This window comes from Bufo bufo, chromosome 1, assembly GCF_905171765.1.
Source record: "Bufo bufo chromosome 1, aBufBuf1.1, whole genome shotgun sequence".
NCBI lineage: Eukaryota > Metazoa > Chordata > Amphibia > Anura > Bufonidae > Bufo > Bufo bufo.
Genome location: NC_053389.1, coordinates 382,806,039 through 382,827,039, shown reverse-complemented (window position 1 = coordinate 382,827,039; position 21,001 = coordinate 382,806,039). Strand labels below are relative to the sequence as shown.

Here is a 21,001-nt window from a genome sequence, read left to right as displayed (position 1 = left end):
GTTTAACATATCAAAACATACATTTGCGTCTGAGTGTCAGACAATGGACATCTATAGGATATGCCATGTACGTCAGATAGGTGTGGATCACACCTTTGGGGGTCCAATCCTGTCTCCAGAACGGCACACTCAAAATGAACGAAAAGCAGCGTTGCATGCATGGCCAAACTCCCTTCACCGCTATGGGAGTTCCAAGAGTAGAGGACTGCTGCCCCAGCTATTTCTAGCAGTCCTGTAGTGGTGAATGGAGAGTTGGCCTTGCTTGTGTGGCTTACCCTCCATTCATTGCTACGGTATGCCCAAAAATAGCTGCGTAGCATTTTACAACTCATTCCCATTCAAGAGTACCAAGACTCCTTTAACCCTTCACACTGCTGGAGGATATTTTGTTTTAGCGTTTTTGTTTTTCACCCTGCCTTTCCAGGGCCATAATTTTATTTTATATTTTTCCATTCACATAGTCGTATGAGGGCTTATTTTTTATTGCATATGATATAGTGGGAAGCTGGAAAAAAAATACCAAATTGTGTGGAATTGAAATAATTGAGATAGATAGATATATATAGATATATATATAGATATATATATATAGATATATATATAGATATATATATATAGATATATATATATATAGATATATATATAGATATATATATATATATATATATATATATATCTCTATCTATCTATCTATCTATCTATCTATCTATCTATATTCTGCCACAGTTCTATGGGTTTTGTTTTTACTGAGTTCCCTATGCAGTAAAACTGACCTGTTACCTGCATTCTCCAAGTCAGTCCGATTACGGCGATACCACATTTGTATAATTTTTTTTTTAGTTTTAATACTTGAAAAAAAAAAGAAAAAGAAAAACCTTTTCGCTGCCATATTCTGACCCACATAACTTTTTTGTAGTTATGTATCCAGAGTTTTATGAGGGCTACATTTTTTTAAAGGGTGAGCTGTACTTGTCATGGATACAATTTTGGGGTGTGTATAACGTGATCAGATTTTGTGAAACTCACCTGTAAAATCTGTTTCTCGCTTGATTCATTGGAGGACACAGACCATGGGTATAGCAGCGTGCTGCCACTAGGAGGCCACACTAGGCTGAAAACGGTTAGCTCCTCCTCCGCCAGCTATACCCCCTCCGGCCAGGAGAGAGCCTTCAGTTTGTGGAGAAGCAGAAGGCTAAAACAACATCAACCAACGCCATGGTCAACGGAGCCAAACGGGGTGGGTGCTGTGTCCCCCAATGAATCAAGCGGGGACACAGACCATGAGACGTCCTAAAGCAGTCCCTGGGGAAGGAACACAAACCCGAGTGAAGAAGGTAGAGAACCTCGTGACAGTTATCACACTGCAGCGTGCAAGACCAGGCGGCCCAGAGCGACGTCCGCAGAAGCGAGTTTGTGAACCCTGTAAAACTTTGTAAAAGTGTGGAGGGAAGACCAGGTCGCGGCTTTACACAACTGAGCCGCCGACGCACAGTGAAAGTGAGCCCAGGAGGATCCAAGTGCCCTGGTAGAGTGGGCCGTGATCCCCGGAGGGGGCGTCCTGTCCCGAACGCAGTAACATTCCAAAATAGTGGAGCAAATCCACCGAGAGATCGTCACCTTTGAAACCGCCATACCCTTCCTAGACCCCTCCGTAATGACGAACAAGGCGTCCGTGCGCCGAAAGGGAGCCACAGCCGAAAGGTAAATCTGCAGAGCACGTACCACATCTAGACGGTGTAACGACACCTCTCTCGGATGGGAGGGCCCATGGCAAAAGGACGGCAGAACAATGTCCTCATTGAGGTGAAAAGCCAACACTACCTTGGGGAAAAAGGAAGGGACCGGATGGAAGACCACCTTGTCCTGATGAAAAACCAGGAATGGTTCACGGCATGACAGAGCTGCCAACTCTGAAACCCTGCGTATGGATGTGATGGCCACTTTCCAGGACAGCGGAGGCGGGGGGGAAGCCTGCCGCAAGGGTTCGAAGGGAGAAGCTTGCAGAACCCCCAATACCAAGTTAAGATCCCACGGATGAAGCAGAGGACGGTAAGGCGGAGCGGAGTGCGCAACGCCCTGAAGGAAGGTCCTAACAGGACCCAGTGCCGCCAAGGATCGCTGAAAGAAAATGGAAAGGGCAGACACCTGGCCCTTCAAGGAGCTGAGTGCCATGCCCAATTCCAGTCCGGACTGAAGGAAAGCCAAAACGACCGGCAGGGAGAAGGATCTGGGAGATAGGTCCCGCTCCTCACAAAAACGAAGGAAGGACTCCAAGTTCTATAATATATCCTGGAAGAAGTAGGTTTCCTAGCCCGAATGAGCATCTGAACCACTGCATCGGAAAAACCCCGCTGCTTCAAAAGGAAGGTTTCAAGAGCCACGCCGTCAAACTAAGAGTATCTAAACTTGGGTGGAAGACGGGCCCTTGCAACAGAAGATCGGGTCTGAGAGGGAGCGGGTACAGAACGTTCCCTAGTAGGAGGACAAGATCAGAGTACCATGCCCGGCACGGCCGGAGCGATCAACAGGGTCTGAACGCCCTCCCACTTGATCCTGCGGAGGATCCGATGCAGGAGGGACAATGGCGGAAAGACAGAGGACCGTGAACCCGTCCCATGGTGCCACGAGCGCGTCCACTCCGCAAGCTGCAGGATCCCTTGCGCGAGCGAAGTAGCAAGGAAGCTTGTGATTGAGGCCGGAAGCCATCACATCCATGTCCGGCCGTCCCCAGCGATGACAGAGAGCGCCGATGCATGGATGGAGAGACCATTCCCCGGGATCTATAGTCGTCCGGCTCAGGAAATCCGCCGTCCAATTGACCACGCCGGGAATGTGGACCGCCAACAGGGCCGGAACATGGGCCTCCGCCCACCTGAGAATCCTCGCCGCCTCCGACATGGCGTTCGAGCTGCGAGTCCCCCCCTGATGGTTGACATATGCCACCGCCGTGGCATTGTCCGACTGGACTCGGACATGAAGGCCCCGCAGGAGGGGAGACCAATGGTGCAGAGTGAGGAAAACTGCACCAAGCTCCAAGACATTGATGTATAGTCTGGACTCCGACGGAGACCATACTCCCTGGGCAGTCCGAGTGACGAAGACTCCTCCCCAAACCTGAAGACTGGAGTCGGTCGTAATGACCATCCATCTGATCGGAAGGAAAGACTTCCCCATCTCCAAGTGAGTTGGGGAGAGCCACCAATGGAGGTCCGACCGAACTTGAGGAAGGGAAAAAAAAAAAAAAAAAAAGACAATCCAAGGACTCCTGGGACTTGTCCCAGGTCGAGAGAATCGCCCGCTGTAAAGACCGGGTGTGAAATTGAGCGAATGGTACTGCCTCGAACAAGTCTACCATAAAGGCCAACACCCGCATACAAGTCCGGATGGAGACTGTGCACTGCCGAAGCAAGCGGAGCACCGGGCTGCGAAGGTCCTTCACCTTGTCCGCTGGGAGACGCACCCGAGCTGCTCCGGAGTCCAGAATCATACCAAAAAACCGAATCCGAGAGGACGGACCAGGGAGGACTTCCGAAGGTTTACAAGCCACCCAAAACGGGCGAGAGAGTCCAAGATGATCTGCAGACTCTCCTCGCACTGCCGGAACGACGACGCTTTGATGAGAATGTCATCCAGGTACGGAATCAAGGTGATGCCCCTGGAGCGAAGAAGGCCCATAAGCGGAGCGAGCACCTTTGTAAACACACTCAGCGCAATTGCCAGACCAAATGGCAGGGCGACGAACTGGTAGTGGTCCGAGTGCACCGCGAATGGGGACGTGCAGGTAGGCGTCCTGGATATCCACAGAAGTTAACCATTCCCCTTGCGCCAAGGAAGCTATCACGGAGCGAAGAGACTCCATGCAAAAACAGCGCATTCGAAGGTAACGGTTTAAGCTCTTGAGTTCCAACACCGGGCGGACCGCTCACTCCTTCTTGGGCACAATGAAGAGGTTGGAGTAAAAACCGGAAAAACGCTCTCTCGCCGGAACGGGGGAGATTACTCCCCTGACCAGCAGATCTTGAACCGCTTGAAAGAAGGCTCCCGCATGAGAAGGCTCCCTGGGGGGACGGGACAGAAAAAAACGGTTTGGAAGCATGGATTTGAACTCCAACTTGTAGCCCGAAGGGACTACCTCGAGTGCCCAGGCGTCTAAGATGTGGGCATGCTAAACCTCCTGAAAATGAAGGAGCTGACCCCCCCACCCAGGAAGGTGGGGGCGCACCTTCATGGAGGGGATTATTTGCCAGAAGAAGAGCGCTGAGGCTGCGCTCGGGAACGCCAGGCGGGTTGTGGCTTGAATGAAGGCTTCCGCCGTTGCTCCTGGGTGGGCTGCTTCGCGGTCGAGGGAGCCGCCGGGCAGGTGCCCGTGAAGCGGCAAAAGGACTGGCGAGGTGCAGAAGGACGTGGTCGAAAAGAATGCTTGGGGTTGGGCTGTGGAGGATGCATGCTTTTGCCACCCGTGGCCTCAGAAATGATTGTCAAGTTTGGGTCCAAAAAGACGAGAACCAGCGAAGGGAAGGGAGAGAAGGGAACGTTTGGAGGAAGAATCGGCCTGCCAGGCCTTTAACCAGAGTTCCCGTCGAATGCAGATGGCAAAGGCGGAGGACCGCGCAACCATGGAACCCGCGTCCAGGGCCGCCTCACAAAGTTACTTCCCCGCCTGGGATATCTGGGCCGCCAGAGACTGGAGGTCTGTGCGGGAAAGGTCCGAATCTAAATCTTGATGTAAGCGCAAGGCCCATTCAGAAACCGCCTTAGCCACCCACGGTGAAGCGAAAATGGGACGGAATGCCGAACCTGTGGCGGAAAAAAATAGACTTCGCCAGCGATTCGACCCGTCGGTCTACGGGGTCCAGCAGAGAGGAGCCGTCCGCAACTGGAATAGTGGTATTCTTGGCCAGGCGAGCCACCGGCGGGTCCACCTTTGGAGGGGAAGACCACTTACCCACCCAATCCGGGGGGGAACGGATAAAGATCCAGTCGCTTGAGAATTGGGAAACGTGAACCTGGTTGTTCCCATGCTTTAGCTGTGAGGACGGAAAAATCGTCATGTACCGGGAACGACTTGGGAGCCTGTTTGCTACGCAGGAAGGAAACCCCCTGGTGACTGGAAGATGGGCCCTCCTCTTGAAGCTGAAAGGTGTCCCGGATTGCCGAAACCAGACTGTTCACTAAGGCGGCCATCTGGGATGAGCGGTCTGGATCCAGATCCGTGTCCGACTCGGCGAAGTCTCCTCCGGACGAATGGTCTCCAACCAACGAGGACGCCCTGGACAGCGAACCGGGGGGAGGAGGAGAAGGTGATGCATCCGAAAAGGAGGGGCGTTCCTGCCTGGGACGCTTGCTGGGGTGCCTGCTCCTGGATGGTGTTGCGCAGGCGACTACGTCTCCACCAAGCGACCCATTAAGGAAAGGGTGGATTGGGAGATCTTAGATAGGTCAGTCACCGCCCGGGACAGGGATTTGGCCCATTCCGGTTCCATACTTCCAGGAGAAGGGTGCACGTCAGTGGACTGCGACTGAGGTGGCACGCTCTGGGTGGCCTGGCATGAGGCACAGAGGGGGTTCGCTTGACCCCCTAGGAAACTTCACCTTGCATGAAGTGCAGGCATAATGGGTAGCCCTACCAAGGACCTGGGGTGCTGGATCCGCTGGGTCCGACATGACCGAGATCGGGGAGCCAGAGAGGGTATAGAGAAGGGGAGCAGCGCTGGTCCTACCAGAGTGGCGCAGAGTAACCCTTGGAACGTGTCCACAGAGTCAGGATGTGGCTAAAAGCGATCGACAGCGAGAAGGACGATCCTCTCAGGGTGGGAAAAAACGTGCACTGCCACTGTACTTCCTGGAAGGAGCACGGCGGGAAAATTAGGCTTCGGCGGAAGATTAACCCTTACGCTCATGGACCGCCAGCGCGAAGCCCCGTCCCCCGGTGCTGCGATCCGGCGGAGAAGGGGCCCTGGCCCAAGAGGCACAGGGGGTGAATGGGAGATGTCTCCCAGGGCAAAAAAAGGGGGATCGCCGAGGGGAAGCCGCTGCAGATGAAGGCCGCCGCATAGAAACGCTCCCGCTGCTGAGTTAAACCCCCCCCCCTCGGTGCACAGGCATGGAGGAGCGATGCAGGAGGCCCCCAGGTAGAAAGATCTCCAAGTCCATATTGTAACCCTTTCCCTCTCATGAGAGTCCAGCCCCTGGGGACACACAGAGAGACATACTTACCTGTCTTCATCTGTGTTCTTTGCCCATCCGATCCAGACCAGCGGTGCCACCTCTTCAGTCCCTGGCACAAGTGACAGGGACCGGATTGGAGGGCGGGAATAGGTGGCCCCATGGCTGGGGGGAGCAGGAAGGTCAAGCCCTCCTGGTTCACTTTGTCTTCTTGTGGGGGGCAGAGCGGTGGAATAAACGTCACCGGTCAGCCCCAACGGGGATGCAGAGCTCTTAGTAGCCCTGGATCCCCAACCTAAAAAATAAAATAAAATAAAAAAAATCTTTAAAAAATAAAATAAAATAGCAGCCACCCTGCAGGGGTCTGCCTCATAAGACACCAAGCTAAAAACTGAAGGCTCTCTCCTGGCCGGAGGGGGTATAGCTGGAGGAGGAGGAGCTAACAGTTTTCAGCCTAGTGTCGCCTCCTAGTGGCAGCAAGCAGCTATACCCATGGTCTGTGTTCCCCAATAATACAAGTGAGAAAATAAAAAGGTGAATCGGCCATTTTTTCCATTTTGCTATATGGGATAAGTATTTTTATATTAGAAAAATACAAGTGTTGGCACACTGTGATGCTCATGTTTGTTTTGGGGAAGGGGGGATTTATATATATATATACACACACACACATTATATATATGCGGAACACACAAACGCCATCCGTGTTTGGAGTCTATGAGAATTTCACTATGTTTATATGGAGACCTAGGTTTCTATAGGAAAATAGCCTCGGATCATTCAGGAGGACCGAGGCTTCTGCACACAGTATCTGATATCCCTAAGCCCCGCTAAGGGAAGCTGTTATAGGACTGTTTTTTTGTTTTTTTTTTAGCTCCCAGAAGCAGTGGTCACGTTTGACCATGGCGTCTGAGGGGTTAAATGTCTGTGGGCGACATTATCGTCAACTGCAGACATCAGCCCCAGGTGTCTGCTGTTTAAAACAGCAGGCACATAGTGGATATGTCGCCTGCACGCGGGCACCATTTTTAAAGACCGACCCAGTGCCGTACATGTACAGCACAGGGTAGGATGGGATTAATCAGCTGACTGGTGGGAACACTGGTAGTCATGCCATAGAAACTTCACTTAGCTCTTAGGTGGAAGTGCTGGAAGTCAGACTCTCACAATCTCCCTAGGAAAAACACTCCAATAAAACAATTATATATTAAGGGTGAGATTTATCAAAACTGGTGTAAAGTAGAACTGGCTTAGTTGCCCATAGCAACCAATCAGATCCACCTTTCATTTTTCAAAGGAGCTGTGAAAAATTAAAAGGTGGAACCTGATAGTTGCCTATAGCAACCAAGCCAGTCCTACTTTACAATAATTTGATAAATGAGCCCCAAGTCTTTTCACTGTGTGGTCTCAAATATCTATATTAGATTTATAAGGTAGTAAAACGGACCACCACTGTAGAAGACTGAGCATACCGTCATTTGACATGATTTTTCTTTTTTGCTTACCAGCTTTGATATCACACAGGGCAAAAAGACCCACACGAGTGTCACCGTTCACAGTCCATTTCTGAGTCTCACAGTTTGGCTGGCAGCAGTGGTTCATGAAGCGTGCAAAATTTCCCTTTGGCCCAGCATCAATTACACGATCCTATAAGGACGGAGGAAAGACTCATGAGCTCAGGGATCTAACTTTAATAATAAACGCCACTAGACTTAAAGAAGCACTCCCAAGCATCACACAACCATATGCTTTTCAAAATCTTATGTACCACTGCCATCTGTTTAACATGTCAAAATATGCTTTGTAAGAAACAAAATTCCAAAATAAAGAAAAAAAAAGAAAAAAAGCACCAAAATTATTCTCTAACCTGTTAGAAAGATACATGATGTAAACTATAATGAAGATGATTTTACCAGTGACTATTTGTGAGATATAAGCTCCTTTCTGATCCTCAGCTGTATCATGTGACCAACTCTCTGACTTTCTGTCCTATGTCAATTGGAGATCAGTTCCTTCTGTATTCATCCCTATGAGACTGAGGTTCCTATAGGAATACACAGAGAAACTGACTTCCTAACCACACACAATGCTGTGTTATTTGGAAAGTCTGATTGCTGGTCACGACACAGCTGAGAATCAGAAGGGATAAATATAGTCACTAGTAAGAAGATTACCTTCACTACAGTTTACATCATTTACCTTTCTAACAGATCAGAGAATAAAAGATTTTGTGGGGAAAAAATACTTTAAAGAGGACCTTTCACCAGGATACATGTATTGAAATTGTTATATTACCTTACAGTTCGGCCCCTAGTGATGCCTTAACGCTTTTTTCTTTTCAAAGGACCCCCACTTTCGTCCGCTGTGGTCCCCGTCTGTTTTGGCGCCTCATATGCTAATGAGGAAATTCGGTTCAACTAGGCTGGGACTTGAATTTGACCTGGCTGCGAGCGCATCCAATCAGAGCTCAAGTTCTCGTGAGATTTGCAAGAACTTGAGCTTTTACACATCCCGAGCCATCTTGGAGTCCCCGGCGGATGCTGGTTCTCCAGGAATTAAGAAAATGAAAATACATAAATATTACTTTATTATAAATACATTCCCAATTACCTTTCATTAGTTATAATGGCTCGTTTTGTCTAGGGAGCAATCAGGGGAAAATAAAATTGCCGCTGTCCTATAAGTACACACAGAACCTGTTCTAATTACACAGGACGGGTTACTTCACTGCACTGAGCTAAAGAGCTGCCTCATTCTCCTCTCTGCTCTGCTTATCAGATATGATCCTGAATACAGTTTAATATGATTTTCAGCTGAATCTCTATAGGAATTGAGATATGAAGTACAGAAAGGAGGGTGGGGGTAATTAGTAGTAGCACTTGTACGCAGTCTCCATTACCACAGCCCCACATTAGCACAGTCTGTCCTGTCAGTCCTCTCTGTACATCATGTCTTCTCATGAACTCCATTCCTACAGACATTCAGCTGCAGATCTTATCAGCTGTATACAGCATCATAATACCTGACAAGTAGGAGAGGAGGATGAGGCTGTTCTTTAGCTTAGAGTTCTGAAGTAACTTGTCCTCCTGTGTGATTAGGACAGATTTTGTGTGTCCTAATAGGATGGTGCCCATTTTATTTTTCCTAATGATTGCCCCCTTAATAAAACGAGCCATTATAACTAATTAAAGATATTTGGGAATATATTTACAATAAAGTAATATTTAGGTATTTTTATTTTCTTAACTCCTGGAGAACCCCTTTAAAGGACAAGCATTCTCGACACCCAAAGCAGCTAGAGAAGCCAATTTTAACAAAATATCCCATAATTATGTAGCATCAGATTTCTGTTTCTCATTTTTAAAGCAAACATTACCTGAGCTGGTGTCAACTAATGACAGCAGATCCCAGAGGTTGGCAGAGCCTCAAAAGGTTTTCATTTAGCTCCATAAAAGAAACTCAACAAGTGCATCCCGTGTTTGGTGGTGGTCCAGATAACACATGATAAAAATATGTTTGCATAAAAAGGAGATTTTTTGTGAAACTCACCTGTAAAATCTTTTTCTCATCTTTTCCATTGGGAAACACAGACCATGTGTATAGCTTAGCGGTATTAGTAGGAGGGACACTATGCAAATATAAAAGAGCTCCTCCTCCTCGGGCTATACCCCAAGGCTCCACTAGGAGGAACTCAGGCGTTGCAAAAGCAGTAGGAGAGGGAGACCAGAAAAAATAATGGAAGCCATCGGACCAAAGCCCATGAGGTCCAACCACAAACAGAACTGAACAGAAAACCTTCCTGCAACAGGCAGAATGGGTGGGAGCCGTGTCCCCCAATGGAAAAGACGAGAAAAAGATTTTACAGGTGAGTTTCACAAACAATCTCATTTTCTCGTACTTTTTTCCATTGGGGGACACAGACCATGGGACGTCCCAAAGCAGTCCATGGGGTGGGAAAAAATATCAACACCGCCAGGAGGAACGTCCAACGGTCAAACAGGAACCACAGCCTGCAAAACCCTGCGGCCAAAGACAGCATCAGCCGAAACCAGCGAATGCAACTGATAAAACTTCGTAAAAGTATGTAAGGACGACCAGGTGGCCACTTTACACAGCTGAGACGCAGAGACACGATTGCGCCTTGCCCAGGAAGCTCCCACCGCCCTAGTGGAGTGAGCGGTAATCCGAGCCGGGGGAACCCTACCACGAGCGCTATAAGCCGCGGAGATAGCCGAGTGGATCCATCGCGCCACAGTGACCTTGGAGGCCGCCAGACCCTTACGAGGTCCCTCGGGGATCACAAAGAGGGAGTCTAAACGGCGGACGGAGGCGGTAGCCGTCAGATACACCTTCAGGGCCCGGACGACATCCAGGGAATGGAGAGCGTGTTCCTTGGAGTTTGCCGGAGAAGGACAAAAAGGAGGGCAGGACAAGATTCTCGTTAAGGTGGAAGAGAGAGACCATCTTGGGCAAAAAGGAGGGAACCGGACGGAGCACTACCTTATCCTGGTGAAAAACCAGAAAAGGCTCCTGGCAGGAAAGTGTGGCCAACTCAGACACCTGCCTGATGGAAGTTATGGCCACAAGGAAGACCACTTTCCAGGTGAGAAAAGTCAGGGAAACCTCCCTCAGAGGCTTGAAGGGGGCCATCTGGAGGGCGCACAGGACTAAGTTGAGATCCCAAGGAGGTAAAGGGGGGACGTACAGAGGGACGGAATGCGCCACCCCTTGAAGAAAAGTCTTCACAGGACCCAGGAGAGCAAGGGACCTCTGAAAAAAGACGGCCAGTGCCGAAACTTGACCCTTCAGTGAGCTCAGCGACAGTCCCATCTCGAGTCCGGACTGAAGAAACGAGAGTACCATCGAGATGGAAAAACGAAGGGGAGGAAAACCCGAGTTCTCACAAAAGGCAAGGAAGGCCTTCCAGGTACGATAGTAAATCTGGGAGGAAGCCGGCTTCCTCGCTCGGATCATGGATCTAATCACCGAATCAGAGAGCCCCCTCCTCTTCAGGATGGCGGTTTCAACAGCCACGCCATTAAACGAAGTGACTGTAAATTCCGGTGGAAGAGTGGGCCCTGAGACAGTAGATCTTCTGTTGGGAAGAGGCCATGGGGCATCCGCCAGCATCCGAGCCACGTCCGAGAACCATGCGCGGCGAGGCCAATCCGGGGCGATGAGAACGGTCGGAATCCCTTCCGCCTCGATCTTGCGTAGAACCTTCGGCAGCAGAAGGAAGACATAGAGGAGGCTGAAGTCCAGCCATGGAGACACTAGCGCATCCACACCGTACGCCTTTGGATCCCGGACGCGAGCCAGGAACACCAGGTTCATCAAGTCTACATCCGGACCGCCCCACCGGCGGCAGACGTCTTCGAAATACCTCCGGTTGCAGAGACCACTCGCCTGGATCCACCTTGTTGCGGCTTAGAAAGTCCGCTGTCTACTCCTGGAATATATACCGCTGACAACACCGGAACGTGAGACTCCGCCCACAGCAGAATTCTCCTCACCTCCTGCATCACCGCACGGCTGCGGGTCCCGCCTTGATGGTTTATGTAAGCCACAGCCGTGGCATTGTCCGACTGAATCCTTACCGGGCGGCCGGTAAAGAGGAGTCCAATGGGAGAGGGAGTGGAAAATCGCTCTCAGCTCCAGGATGTTGATCGGGAGGCGAGATTCCGCCTCCGACCAAACCCCCTGAATCGTGCGGGACAGGAGAACGCCGCCCCAACCCAGAAGGCTGGCATCGGTGGGGACAATCGTCCAGGAGAACGGGAGGAAAGATCTTCCCGACGTCAGGTTCATAGGGGACAGCCACCAGGGAAGAGCTGCCCGAACCCGCAGAGACAGGCGGATGTGAGCGTCCAGACCACGAGACGTCTTGTCCCAGAGGGAAAGGATCTCCTGTTGGAGCGAACAAGTGTGAAAACTGGGCATATGGTACGGCCTCGAAAGAGGCTACCATAAGACCCGGGACCCGCATGCACTCCCGGATGGAGAGACACGGGGAGCGCAGCAGGTGCGACACTGCCCCCTGGATCTGGGAGGACTTGGAGACTGGAAGAAACACTTTGGCGGCCGAGGTATCCAAAACCATCCCCAGAAAAGAGAGCTTCTGGGACGGGAGGAGAGAGGATTTTGGGAAGTTGATCAGCCAGCCCAACTGTTCCAGAGTCTGAACAGTGATCCGGACGCTGTCCTCGGCCTGCGGAAGCGAGGGGACCTTTATCAGGATGTCGTCCAGGTAGGGTAGCAAAGGAATGCCCCTGGTGCGAAGAAGCGCCATGGAAGAAGAGAAACAATAACGGAGCGGAGGGATTCCATTCGAAACCTCCGCACCCGCAGAAACTTGTTGAGCAGCTTTAGATCCAGGATCGGACGCACCGACCCCTCCTTTGGGACCACAAACAGGTTTGAATAGAAACCTGTGCCCTGTTCCTCTGGGGGAACTGGAGTTATAACACCCCGGTCCAGAAGGGAGGAAACTGCCATCAAGAGGTCCGAGGCTCAGGCCGGATCCCCCGGAACGCGAGAAGGGAGAAAATGTTCCGGCGGTCTGGAGGCGAATTCTATCTTGTAACCTGATGTTACAATTTCTAGAACCCATGCGTCCTGAACATGAGCCCTCCAAACCTGCTGATAAGAGAGCAGGCGGCCCCCCACCACGATGGGTGGGGGCGCCCCTTCATGCAGAAGACTGCTTGGGAGCAGCAGGGCGGGCTCTCTGGCGCCAGGAAGCTTGAAGGAGGGCTCTTTGCGGGAGTCCAGAGACCCCCCAGCGGAGGAAGCAGGCGACGTCCTATTAGACGAGAAGCGGCGAAAGGACTGGTACAGGGAGCCGGAGGACCTGGTCCGAAAGGTGCGCTTGGACCTGGGTTGGGGAAGATGAGTGCTCTTGCCCCCAGTGGCGGCAGAGATGAACTGGTCCAGCTGAGCCCCAAAAAGTCTGGAACCCCCAAAGGGGAGATTAGCGAGGGAACGTTTGGAAGAGGCGTTGGCGTCCCACACCTTTAACCAGACCTCTCTGTGCTGAATGACCGAGATGGCTGACATGCGGGCAAAGAGGGAAGCAATGTCCATGGAAGCTTCGTAAAGGAACTTAGAAGCCTGAGACATCTGGAGAACCAAATTCAGTGTGTCAGTAGATGCATCTTGTTCCGCCAGGTCTTGGTGGTGGCGCTGCCAGGTCGCAGGGACGTGCCTGCCAGTGAGAAAATGGACTTGGAAAGAGAGTCTATGCGCCTGTCTACAGCGTCCTGCAAAGAGGAGCCGTCTAAGACAGGGAGGGCCGTGTTCTTGGCTAATCTGGCCACCGGGGGTCCACCTTTGGGGGAGAAGACCACTTCTCCACACTGTCAGCCGGAAAAGGATAAAGCGTATCCATGCGTTTGGTGGCAGAGAACTTTTGATTAGGACGGTCCCAGGCCCTGGATATGACCGTGGAAAATTCCTCATGGACCGGAAACGCGGCAGCCTCCGGCTTCTTGGCGGAAAAAGGGCAAACTTTTGACTAGTGGAAGGAGGAGAATCCCTTTGGAGATTAAAAGTGTCTCGGACAGCCGCCACTAAGTCAGCCACCATGGTCCCGCTCCATGACCTCGTCCGAGCCGGACAATTCCCCTTCAGACTTGAGCTCCCTAGGATGGGGGGGGAGGGGAGGGGAGAGAGTCGTCCAAACGCGCCTCTAGGCGAGGGGGCGAAACTGAGTCATCCGAGGAGGGATGCTGCCGCTCACGCTGCCTCTTAGTAGTCAGGCGTCCTCTGCGGAAACCACTGAGAGGAGATGGAGTGGTTGGCGCCAAAGGATTGGAAACTGCCATACGTTCCATAAAAGACATGGCTACCTTGGCGACTAAGGCCAAATCAGCGGCCGCGCTGGACATGGCAGATGCCCAAGCGGGAACCGCAGGCTCCGCAGGGACAGGGGGGAACTGGACTGGGCAAGAGAAGGATGATCCTGTCCAGGGGCAGGGCAGGAGGCACAGATACCAGAGACAGAAAGCGGCAGAAGACACTTCATACAGGACCCCATTGGGATCTGAGAAGAGGTCTTGGCCGTCTGAGAAGAGGACTTGGCAGATTTAAGGGGGGCCCCAGGCTTAGGCATGATGGCAACCACAACCAGATGCAGCAAGAAAAAAAGGGCTAAAAGGTCCTACCACCCAGGCAACAGCACAGACGTCCACCGGAGGAGCAGAGAGCACCCAGGAGCTTCTCAGGAAGCAGGGGAAGACGCCAGAGCGAAGCGCCCAGGACGCGTCATAGAGGCGCGAAAAGAGAGCGCGTGCTTTATGAAAAAAGATGTCCGGCGCTGAAAAGCGGTATGGCAGGGGTTAATGAAGGCCGGTGGTTGACCCCCAGTGTCGGCGGCCCTCAGAATAAGCGGGGTGCCCACCGCTGGTCGGGAGCTGCCGGAGAGAAGACTCCGCCCCTAATCAGGGTCGGCGTTGCAGGCACCGGTGGATGCAGAGAAAAGCAGTGATAAGGGTCCCAGCAGGGAGATAATCATGGTATAGTGCCTCCAGATGCCCCTTCCAGAACGAAACACCCATCTCCCAGCTCACTCAGTCGGCCCTTCCATTCCCCAAGATATCAGTGTCAGGAAGTTGATCAGCCAGCCGCCACCAAATCCCATAGGGAGGGGAGGGGGGGGGGGGGGGGCAGAGGGGAAGCCATACTTATCTGCCCCTGCAGTCTTCTCCCTCTGTTCTGTACCAGCAGGGCTCACCTCTTCAGACATCTGACTGACTCCCGGAGTACAGTGCTCTGGATGGAGGGCAGCAGCAGGTGACCCAGGAGCTGGTGGGATGCCGGAGCTAACAGGTCGAGTCCGGATCCACTTGCCTTCTTGGGGGAAAATGGAGGCAGCCAGGCAGCGTCCAACAGACGGCGGCGGGCACTCCACGGGGGACAAGGAAGGCGCAATGCCGACCTGTGTCCCCCTCTAGAAAGAAAATAACAAAAAGGAGTAACATAGTAACATAGTACATAAGGCCGAAAAAAGACATTTGTCCATCCAGTTCGGCCTGTTATCCTGCAAGTTGATCCAGAGGAAGACAAAAAACCCTGTGAGGTAGAAGCCAATTTTCTCCACTTTAGGGGAATAAAAAATTCCTTCCCGACTCCAATCATGCAATCAGAATAACTCCCTGGATCAACGACCTCTCTCTAGTAGCTATAGCCTGTAATATTATTAAGCTCCAGAAATACGTCCAGGCCCCTCTTGAATTCCTTTATTGTACTCACTCCTCAGGCAGAGAGTTCCATAGTCTCACTGCTCTTACCGTAAAGAATCCTCTTCTATGTTTGTGTACAAACCTTCTTTCCTCCAGACGCAGAGGATGTCCCCTCGTCACAGTCACAGTCCTGGGGATAAATAGCTGATGGGATAGATCTCTGTACTGACCCCCGAGTAGAATCAATAAGTGTCATCCTCCTTCACCAGACACTAAGCAAAGACTGAGTTCCTCCTGGTGGAGCCTGGGGGTATAGCCCGAGGAGGAGGATCTCTCTTATATTTGCATAGTGTCCCTCCTACTAATACCTCTAAGCTATACCCATGGTCTGTGTACCCCAATGGAAAAAAGTACGAGAAAATATATATGAAGGAAGATATTCTATGTTTTGTGGTGCCAACTAAATCATAGGGGGGAAAAAAAAGCACCCACCACGTTAGGGCTGGGAGATTTAAAATTTTGTTTTTGCATAATCAAGATTTTATTTATTTAAGGCCGATTATCTTTTTCCCCTTTTTTTGCCATAACTTTCTTTGTCCATCTAGCTGTATGAGGGCTTGTCTTTTGCCGGACTAATTTGTCGATTAACTTTTTTTTTTTTGGCGTGTGGTAAACATTCCAACCTTTGTTTTTTTTTTGCACTTTAACATTTACTACATTCTCTGTGAGGCATAAACAGTGTGGTACTATTAATCTATGGGTTAGATTAACGTGATACCAAACATGTATAGTTTTTTTACTACGTTTTTGGAGATACCAAAAGTGTATAAACTTTGGGGGTCATTTACTATCCAGAAATATGTCTATATTAGGAGTATTTCTGGCGCAGATTGCGACAAAAGGGTTATTTGCTCCGTAATCGGCAGGGATGGGGGAGGGTCGGCATACCCGTCTCTCATTCATCATTTTCCACACCTGTTTTAGGTGTAGAAACTAGTCTAAATGTAAGACAGCAAGGAAGCCAATAGTCATTCATTTTTCTGCAGCCGTATCTGGGCATTGCAGGGGGAGATGTAGTTTTCGATATGCAGCAGTATCCCCATAGCAGTGCTGTCAGCAGAGGTCGCGCTACATTTTTTCTGGAAGAGTAAAAATACTCCTCTTACCATTTTTGAGGAGTATTTTCAGCCGATGAGTAAGAAAGTTACAGTAATTCAGATAGTTAATACGAAGGCCTGTATAACATTAAGGGGTTGCCATTTATGCAGGGAAATCATTACTAGTGCTCTAGAACTGTCTTCCATGCATAAATAGCAAATTTAGCCAATTTTTTATTTAGCCGAGGTCACTGTTGCTCTGAGGGGTCGGTACCACTGAGGTCACTGTTGCTCTGAGGGGGTCGGTACCACTGAGGTCACTGTTGCTCTGAGGGGGTCGGTACCACTGAGGTCACTGTTGCTCTGAGGGGGTCGGTACCACTGAGGTCACTGTTGCACTGAGGGGGTCGGTACCACTGAGGTCACTGTTGCACTGAGGGGGTCGGTACCACTGAGGTCACTGTTGCACTGAGGGGGTCGGTACCACGGAGGTCACTGTTGCACTGAGGGGGTCGGTACCACTGAGGTCACTGTTGCACTGAGGGGGTCGGTACCACTGAGGTCACTGTTGCACTGAGGGGGTCGGTACCACTGAGGTCACTGTTGCACTGAGGGGGTCGGTACCACTGAGGTCACTGTTGCACTGAGGGGGTCGGTACCACTGAGGTCACTGTTTCACTGAGGGGGTCGGTACCACTGAGGTCACTGTTGCACTGAGGGGGTCGGTACCACTGAGGTCACTGTTGCACTGAGGGGGTCGGTACCACTGAGGTCACTGTTGCACTGAGGGGGTCGGTACCATTGAGGTCACTGTTGCAGTGATTTTATGAGGTTTAATGGGTTTGTCCTAAGATCGCTATTTATCACATGTCGTTAAAGAGGACCCCTCACCTCTCCTGACTTGTCTGTTTTGGTAACTACTTGCACCACTCCATGTAATAACAATCCTGTAGCATCTTTTCTTATGACTTTATGTTGCACAATTCCTCTGTTATTCCTGTTATTAGTTATGAATGACTTGCTGGCAGTTTGCAGTGAAGGTCCAGATGGGGGTGTCCCTGCACAGCTTGACATTATTCAGTGCTGTCAACTGGTAACATCCAGCTGGACCTTTATTGCAGACTACTAGCAACTCGTTCATAAGTTCTAGTAGGAATAATAAAGGAATGTTACAATATAGAGTCACAAGAATTGAGATGGGAAATGCAAGTCGTTACTAAAACCGACATGTCCCCTTCAAGTATATGAAGTACATTTTGCTGCTGTTTCTGTGCCACTGGTCCATTGCTGCCCACCAAAGTTACGTCCTTGTAGATGAGCTCTCAGGTGGGTATGTCGGGGCCACCGGGGCTGTTGGTAGACTCTGAAGAGACCTGAGGCACTGGCTGAGCAGGAGCAGGACACAGGCACAATGGATGGTGGTGCATGCTTGTGCCAAGGACACAAGCGAAAGACCCCGGCACATACCTCGCACCGCCACAGTCACATGTTATGGATCTGGATGATGTTATCACGCAGTGATAACCACTGATCTAGGGTGCAGCAACCTTCGGCACTCCAGCACTGCTGTGAAACTACAACTCCCAGCATGCACACTTGCTCAGTTGTTCTTGTAACTCCCAAAGAAGTTAAAGGAGGAGTTGTAGTTTCAGAAAAGCTGGAGTGCCGGAGGTTGCTGATCCCTGATCTAGAGGCTGTCATTTTGTGTTATGCTTGATCTCGCTATGAAGGGGAGTTTGTCTTCCATGACCCTGTTGCCCCATCTCATGCCACAAAAGTGCCACCACCGCTGTAGTTATTGCATTATACAGTCTTACAGCAAAGACTTCATGCGCTTGGCATGTCCTAGAGGCTGTAAATGGCCACATGCAGTCCTTGTAGCACCATGTGCCACCATGCGGCGCCGCATTACAGAAGAAATCCTTATAGCACACAATATCCCTAGTTCAGCGTCTGATGGAACATGCTGCAATGAATCCTTGATGGATTCATAAGAAAGTTGACAGGTCTGTTGTAATGGAGGTCTCCTGTTGGAGTGTCTAGCGCTGACTTCTATGAGCAGGAGTCTGAAGCGCTCAGCCACTTTTCCTCACTGCTGAGCGCGGTAGTGAAGACGATCCCCTAGATAGACCTTCTATTGAGGCCGTCTTCAGTACCGCACTCAGCAGGGAGGAGAGACTGCGCTCGGCTGAGCGCTGCAGACTCATCATTATAGGGGAAAAACAAGGCGCTCTGATCCCCATTAAATTTCACAGATCCCCACTTACCCCGCCAGTGAGGATCACGCGCCTCCTTCCTCCCTTCAGAGTGGCGTGCCATAAGCTCCGGCAGCCGCTCAAACTGGCCAATAACAAAGCTCCTCACTGTAAGGAGCCTTGTTATTTGTTGTTTCATCGCTGCGCTGCCTGTGCCGTTCACAGCATTCACTGCGCTGTTGAATGGCAGAGAAAAGTCTAAGGCGTATTGGTACGCCTTAGACTTTTTCCAGGGAGTAAAATGGCCTGAACAGTTGTCTATGATGCTTGTACAGGCGTTACTGCGACCTCTGGCTGTCACAGAGCCCCCACACTAAACTTTTAACATTGCGGCCAAAGTTCCACCTAGCAAACACGATAGCAGTAGGTGAGGAGTCAAGCACTTCTGTCTCTACCAGGAAATAATCACATACTAGAATCCCAGCAGAGACCTCAATACAGGTACCGTAAAATCGACAAAAAACACTTTTGTTCTGTAAAGGGGTTCCCCAGGATTTTGATACTGATGGCCTCTCAGGATAGGTCATGAATGTTAGAGCAGCAGGGGTCAGAGTCCTGCTGATCAGCTGTATGAAGAGGCTGTGACGCTCTGTGGGCACTGAGGCCTCCTAGTTTCCTTGAATAAGCACTGTTAAAGGAGAGCCCGTGGCCCCAGGTTATCCTTCTGTAAATCCCTTCAATAATGATGCTGGGGTTCAGAGTGGCAAGACAACTGGGAGTTCCCTCCCTTTTTTGGCACAGCAATCAATATTGAGAATCTTGTGTATGTCAAAATGAGTGACACCAGTGCAGTTACCATAGACTGCTGCCTCGCAGCTCATCACTGAAGCTAGTATTGGATTGGGTTAGTGTCTATAGGTTTTACAGAACTTTTTTTTTTATTGTTTTAAGATCCTTATTCTTCACTGGAGTTCAACAGCTGCCACATTATAAAAGAGCTTTTCATAGTGAATAGTGCTTGAAACTTTGCAATATATATTTTTAAAGAAAATGGCTTCCATCTGCTTTTATCAGGCTGCTTTGCTCTTGCCAGCTTTTAACACTGACATTAAGGAGACAAACTGCAGTTATTTAGCTCTGCTACACTAGCACTTTTTACTCTACCATACCTAGTAAGATAAGGCTCTATCACTGCTCCTAGTGGCAGCGGCCTCCTGCTCTCTCCATAGACACTACCTCCTTCCAGGAATGTTTCATTGCCTGTCATTCCATAAATCCATAGTGTTCAGGGAGGACTAACGCAACAATAAACAGCTAATTTAAGTTCAGAGAGCAACTAACTGCAGTCAACATATGGGGAATTTATCATACCTAGCACTCCAGAAATCCACCTTCAAAAAAGGAGCAAAATAGGGCTCTGCGGCTTAGGCTACTTTCACACTTGCGTTCAGAGCGGATCCGTCTGGGGTCTGCCCAGACGGATCCGCTCATATAATGCAGACTTGGGATCCGTTCAGAACAGATCCGTGTGCATTATATTGTAGAAAAAATTCTAAGTGTGAAAGTAGCTTCAGACGGATCCGTCCAGACTTTACATTGAAAGTCAATGGTGGACGGATCCGTTTGAAAATTGAGCCATATAGTGTCAAATTCAAACGGATCTGTCCCCATTGACTTACATTGTAAGTCTGGACAAATCCGTTTGCCTCCGCACGGCCAGGCGGACACCTGAACGCTGCAAGCAGCGTTCAGGTGTCCGCTGCCAGACTGATGCATTCTGAGCGGATCTGCATCCACTCAGAATGCATTGGTAGCTGGACGGATGCGTTCGGGGCCACTTGTGAGACCCTTCAAACGGAACTCACAAGCGGAGCCCCGACGCTAGTGTGAAAGTAGCCTTATGTGCACAAAATTTTACATCTTTTTGTATTATACAACTGAGGCTGAGTTCACGTTACAGTTTCGTTTTCCGTCAGAACAGAAGAATAAAATTAAAAAAAACGCTCCTGTATTTTAAGCATCTATTATGCACATTTTGCATCCGTTTTAGCCATTGCCATCTGAGATCCCTTATTTTAGACAGGAAAAAAAAAAAGTCTTGCATACTTAAACAGATGCCAACTGTGCATACCGGATGATTATTATTTTTTCTCTTCTTTTCATGGATCAGAAGAACAGAAAAATAAATGGGGATGTGAACTCAGCACTCCAGTTGATTCATTTTTCTCCAGATTTATCACTGGTACCAAACCCAGCTGTTAGGAGGCAAGGAAAAGCAGAGCAGGACAGTGCTCCACCATTTCAGTAGCTTTCATTGCAGTGTATGGTAGCTATGGAAACTGTGTAGCACAGCAAGCTATGCCAT

General features: G+C 50.1%; 1 protein-coding gene across 7 annotated transcripts in view; it reads right to left on the bottom strand.

Annotated features, from left to right (window-relative positions):
- The window catches only part of NSD1 (nuclear receptor binding SET domain protein 1), a 167,555-nt gene that overhangs the window by 6,665 nt on the left and 139,889 nt on the right, over positions 1-21,001 (bottom strand). For all 7 annotated transcript variants that reach the window (XM_040405307.1, XM_040405357.1, XM_040405331.1 and 4 more), the window contains exon 20: positions 7,671-7,812. In XM_040405307.1, coding sequence (XP_040261241.1) covers positions 7,671-7,812 — 142 coding nt within the window. The remainder of the gene's footprint in view (positions 1-7,670; positions 7,813-21,001) is intronic.